Source organism: Uloborus diversus, unplaced genomic scaffold (genome assembly GCF_026930045.1).
Source record: "Uloborus diversus isolate 005 unplaced genomic scaffold, Udiv.v.3.1 scaffold_860, whole genome shotgun sequence".
Classification (NCBI taxonomy): domain Eukaryota; kingdom Metazoa; phylum Arthropoda; class Arachnida; order Araneae; family Uloboridae; genus Uloborus; species Uloborus diversus.
The window spans coordinates 80,467-86,466 of NW_026559078.1; the positions used below are offsets into that span (position 1 = coordinate 80,467).

At 31.8% G+C, this 6,000-nt stretch overlaps 1 protein-coding gene across 1 annotated transcript in view; it reads left to right on the plus strand.

Moving 5' to 3' along the window:
• Positions 1-5,363, plus strand: part of LOC129233978 (WASH complex subunit 4-like) — a gene marked incomplete at its 3' end in the record, with an annotated part of 72,527 nt that extends 67,164 nt beyond the window's left edge. Inside the window, exons 21-24 of the mRNA XM_054867889.1 lie at positions 627-731; positions 820-909; positions 5,121-5,165; positions 5,255-5,363. Of these exons, the coding sequence (XP_054723864.1) occupies positions 627-731; positions 820-909; positions 5,121-5,165; positions 5,255-5,363 (349 nt within the window). The remainder of the gene's footprint in view (positions 1-626; positions 732-819; positions 910-5,120; positions 5,166-5,254) is intronic.
• Positions 5,364-6,000: the final 637 nt, after the last annotated feature.

The following is a 6,000-nucleotide window of genomic DNA, read 5'->3' on the forward strand; positions in this document are numbered from 1 at the left end:
AATATTTTTCATCTTTTATTATGTTGCTAAGTTTACCCCTTAAAATTTGTTTTTTTCGTTTTCCACAAGATCTGAAATGTGCAGAGAAAAAAGAAAGAGGAGTGAATGGTTCTGAAAAATGTTCTTAAAATTGAAATAGAAAAAGAACAAATTCGAATTTTTGAAAAATCGCTTTGAGGTACACACTCCTTTGCTACAAACTAACTTTGTGCCAAATTTCATGAAAATCGGCCGAACGGTCTAGGCGCTATGCGCTTCACAGAGATCCAGACAGAGGGTTTTTCAGCTTAATTAATAGTATAAAATATTGTTTGTTTTTACTTATTCTTTTATTCTTAGTTTTCTACTTTCAATCTTTCAGTTTCACAAAATGTTACTACATAAAGAAATGCTAGATTTTTCATACCTTGTTTAAAAGCCAAGACTTTCCAAAAATTAAATTGTTAAAAGACTGCACACATATTTCTTTCTTTCTTTTCTTTTTTAAATATTTTTTAGAATCATTTTCATACTGCTGAAGTGTATTTTAAACATGAATAAAATGCAAACATGGAAGTAAACTAGATGATGTGACAGTATGCAAAAATCATTAAAATATGATTTCCTTTAAAAACATTTTGTTTTAGATATTTGTGGAGCGCTCAAGTAATAACAAGCATCTGAACACCATAAACATTCGCCATATTGCTAATTCTATTCGGACCCATGGAATTGGTGTAATGAATACTACTGTGAGTTTCTTTTACTGTACAGAGTATCTTATTAATATAAAGTTTAAAACAATTTGAATAATTCTCTTTACGTTATCTTTGTTTGCAGGTGAATTTTGTGTACCAATTCTTACGAAAGAAATTCCAAATATTTTCTCAGTTTTTGTATGATGAGCATATCAAATCTAGATTAATAAAGGTAATGTATACTTTATGGCTATTTGAACACTTTTGAGAGGAAAAAAATGTTTCAGTTTGTATTTTGTGATGGTGAAATCTCAAACTGAACATGTTCTTGGAAATAAGTTATTTTCAAGTATTAATTTAATCTGTCTCCTTTGTTAGAAGTACCGTATTAAAGGGAAAAAAAACCCCCCATTTATCTCTGATTTAGCAAACCTGCCTTAATTTTTTCTGCTTGTTTACTGATTGGAATCCCTGATTTATATGGTTTAAATGTATATGTTGTATGAACTTAAGTGCTAATGTTCATTTCTCTCTTTATGATTTAAAAAAAATAAATTAACCACAATAGTTTTTTTATTTATTGCAATAAACAACATTTTTCACTCTCCATTTATAATGTAGAAAATGTTTAGATGTTATACGAATACAAATGTGAGGACCAGCAACAGGCTCTGGACCCAGCTAGACTGGTCCTTGTCAATTTACAATCCCCAGTGAAAATCAATGGCCCTCTTAAAAACTATCTACTCCCTTGCTCATTACCACCTCTCCCGGTAATACTGTTCCCAGGTTCTACTACCCTGGTAAAATAATAATTTTTCCTCATTTTCATGTTTAAATGAGATTTAAATAGCTTAAAAGGATGACCCCTTGTCCTGTTTTCAGTGCTAAACTTCAGCCCCGTAACATCTTTCATTTTAATAAATTTAAACAGCTGAATCATGTCCCCTCGGTCTCTTCTTTGCTCAAGACTGTACATTTTTAGCCTTCTAAGCCTGAAATCATAATCTATGTGGGAAAGTCCACTTATTAGCCTTGAACACTTTCCAATACATTAATGTCTTTCTTAAGATAAGGAGACCAAATCTGAACAGCATACTCCAAATAGGGTCTTACCAAACTTCTATATAAGGGCAGAAGAACTTCTTTAGATTTGTTTGAAATAGATCTATTAATAAACCCAAGAATCTTATTGGCTTTGTTGCTAGCAATGCTGCACTGTTGGCTAAACTTTAAATCCTGACTTATTAAGACCCCCAGATCAGTAACTTTGTCTGCCTGACTAATGACTGAACCTTGCAAATAATAACTTGTACACTTATTTCCATGCCCTAAATGTAGCACTTGACATTTCCCAACATTAACAGCCATACCCCATTTATCAACCCACTCCGTAATATGATCGAGATCCTCTTGCAGCTGATTTGCTTGTTCTTCATTTTCTACAGTCCCCATAACTTTGACATCATCAGCAAAACAATTCATGTTCCCAGAAATATTTTTATGAATGTCGTTCATAAAAACCATGAACAAAACAGGCCCTAACACTTATCCTTGAGGAACCCCTCTTAAAACCTCACTCCAATTAGAATAATTTCCCCTTACAACTACCCTTTGTTTCCTTCCGGTTCTCCAGTTTTTTACTCAAATGAAAGTTTCCCCTCCTATTCCTATATCAGCTAATTTGCTAAGTAAATGCGGTACCTTATCGAAAGCTTTTTGAAAATCAATGTAAACAACATCTACAGGCTTCTTATTGTCCAAAGCCATGGTAAAATGTTCTTCATTTAAATAGTACTTTTATGGTTGAAGATAAAAATTGTTAACAATTATGTGTTCTAGGCCGTATAATTTGTTTTCTGACAAACTATTTAAGCTAAAATGGTTAGACTTATTACTTTTCCATGTTATCTCTTTTATTATATTATGATCACTGCAAGTCAGTTTTTGGAAACCTGTTCGAAGGATAAAAAGGGAAACTAATTTTGCAATGGCATGATTGCAGAATGTCCACAACTGTGCCTACTTTGTTTGAAACCATCACCAGCTCACCTGAGCGCAAATTATTTTCAATACATATCACATATTGAAAATTACTGAAGCACATGAAAACACTGCTATTTTTGTTATTTAAAAACTCTGCTCATTTGGGCTAATTTCATTTGGTATCTGTGATATATGTAAGAGTATATACGCATGTGTAATACACATAGCCTCTTCCACTCATCTTGATGAAGATTTTCATTTATCTCAAAAATCAAATAGTTTCTCAAAATTCTTATGAAAATTTAATTTTAAAATATCATTTTAGTGCAATACTGTGCTGTACTGTGCAACTCTTTTAGTTTGGTATTGCTGGTTCCTCATCAGCAATTGGAAATAATGAAGTACAAATGAATTGAAATTGATCAATCTCATTGATCGTTTGTATAGTTCTGTTGAATAAGTAAGATCTGAATTAATTACCTGTCAGATTTACTTTTCCATTTTTTAAGGGTAATATATTTCCTACTTAAGTGCAAATTAAGTTTGAAAGTGGAGAGAACCAAACTGGCAGTGAAACAATTCAATTACTGCATGAGGCATTTCCTGGTTGTGTACTCTCTCATTTCGATGATCAGAATCGGCATCCTAGATCATGTGATTTAATATCGTTAGATTTCTTCTTATGGGGTTATTTGAAATCAAAGGGTTATTTTAACCCACATATAGCCCACAACCTCTCGTGCGTTATCGTGTTGCAATATCAAGCGCCAATATCCGTAACTGCTTGACCAGCCTCAACTTTTATTATACTGAAAAAAAAGTAATGTAAAAAAAAATGTGAAAGGAAGTCTGTCAGGCCTGCATCCAGGAGACCCCACAGCACATACAGCCTTGAAATTTGATACAAAATTACTTCAAGCCCCAGAAGTTTGCACCTGGGTTTTTTTTTAAATTTTAAATTAATTTTTTTATCATTAATTTTTTAAGCTAAAATTTCACTTAAATTGCCTTTTAAAGGGATGAAAAAATTTCCCACACCTTTTAACATTTTATGTCCTTTGAAAGAGATTTTTTTTCTGCATAAAATAAAGCTTGTTCTAACTTACTCAATTAATTCGTAACTCCAACAAACTATAGGGGGCACTGCAGCCACCGTCAAATGGCGGATGAAATAGGTGAAACAAACGTACGCTGTAGTGTGAAATATGCTCATAAGCCTAGTAAATTTTGTTCATATGCATGATTTTTTCGCTTTATTGTTTTGAAATGAATTGTCAAAGCCTTGTGGATATTCTGGTCCATGTAAAAGAAATGAGAATTCAAGAAGCATTACTAAACATAAAAAATTAATTCAAATTACGTAGTTGGTAGTTCTAAGCAGCCATTTCCACGATGTTGAATTCAATATTTATCAAATCTTGATAAAACTAAATAATAATTGTGGCCTGACAAGAATAACAATTAATGCTAGATAATTTAATTATATGACATTACGAATTATTATCAAAAGAAGATGATATTTCTTTGCCTTGCTTGGCTAGCGCTAATTGTTTTGCATTTGGGTTATCCTCTTTCAAAAAAAAAAAGCATCAAACAGAGCAAATGCAAAGTTTGTTTACCCAGAGTTTTCTTGTGTTTACACTTCGCCATTTATGACAATCATCACACTTTTTAGAGGGAAATAATGAAAACTAACATTATTTTGAGAAGATCGAGAATACCGTTAAGGGACGAAACAATTTCTGTTGCTGAAAGCAATCTAAGACACATCGGATGCGTTAATAAATACTCCTAACAAACTGCCTGTATTTACGTCAACAGACACACATGGAATGCAATGTGACAATGTTTTAGTTTTTCGGCAGTTTTGTAAATCACCGCAAGGTAGCGTATTCGAGCGCTGGAGTCGGGAATTAGAACAGGATTTCTAATGGATAACAGGATATATAAGGATTTCTATTTTAAAGGAAAATCCTGTGCTCAACTCAATTCAAACCTTTAGCTAAGGAGCAAAATATATTACTAGAGACCACGAATTTGAAAGTGACTTTTTAAAAGTACAAAACTGCCGTTTTGCAAAATTCTCAGGAGCCCCTTAGCACCTATAGCTCGACAAGTTAGTACAAGTTAGCTTAAAACCCGGGAAAGGGGTGCTTTTTGTTCCAAACGGAACTTGAAGCACGATTTTAATCTGATTCTTTTTAATTGACGATTTAAATCTTTGGGACTCAAATAAGATTGCAAAGCAATCTTCGGGGGCTGGTCAGCAGCAGCGAGCAGGGGGCGGAGCCCCATAGTTTTTGAAATAATTGTTCAATAATGAAAATGTGTTATTGTGTATCATACAACGCTCCATTTTTAATAACCCTAAACTCTCAGCTGTCAAATTTTTGCAGTGTGATCAGATTTTGTGTGAGTAATGTAATTAATTAAACCTTTTTTTTTTGAATGGTACAGGATCTTAGATTTTTCAAAGAGAATAAATCACAGTGTGGACAAAAGGTAAATATCTTCATAAACACTCCTTAGATATTAGGATTGATTTTTCAAAATGTATTAATACTGAAAATTCATCAATGTATTTTATATAGTATCCATTTGACAGAGCTGAAAAGTTTCATAGGGGTATTCGCAAGTTGGGCCTAACTAATGATGGTCAAAGCTATTTAGACCAATTTCGTCTTTTAATCAGCCAAATTGGTAAGCACAGTCAGTATTTATTTGCTCATTTATTTTGCTTAAAGTAAATTTTTTAGTTAGATCCTGAGTAAAATAGTTTTAATTCTAGAAACTCTTTATGGAATGTTGCTAACTTTTTTATCCTTTATTTAACTTGGGGGAAATTAAATGTTTTTAAAGTTAAAAACTTGTTTATTAAATTCTTATTTATTTGTCTTTACATATTACTTAAAAGATTGTGAAGTTAAATTCAGTATGTTTTTATTTGAAAAACGTTTTTTACAAAAGTCGGAACATTTTTCATTGTCATACTATTTACTATTACAGTTCATGTAGTAAACTTTTTTTTTTTTTTTTGGAAAACAAAATATTTGTTTTTTCAAAATTATAAAATTATTGCATGCAAATATTGTTGCATGGTTTTAAGGAAAAACCTAGCATCTTGAACTTTTTTTTTGTAAATAATTCAGATTTGTACTTAGACCCCCATCTCTCCAACCTCATATTGCTCCTCTTAAAAATATTAACTAGTTCCCTCTTTTTTTTCTGCTGATTTTAAAGTTCTGGTGTACTTATGTTAATATATAATCTCTTTTCCCTCACTTTTATACTTTAAACAAACAAAAAAAAAAAGTTTTTTTTTTTTTTTTGTAATATT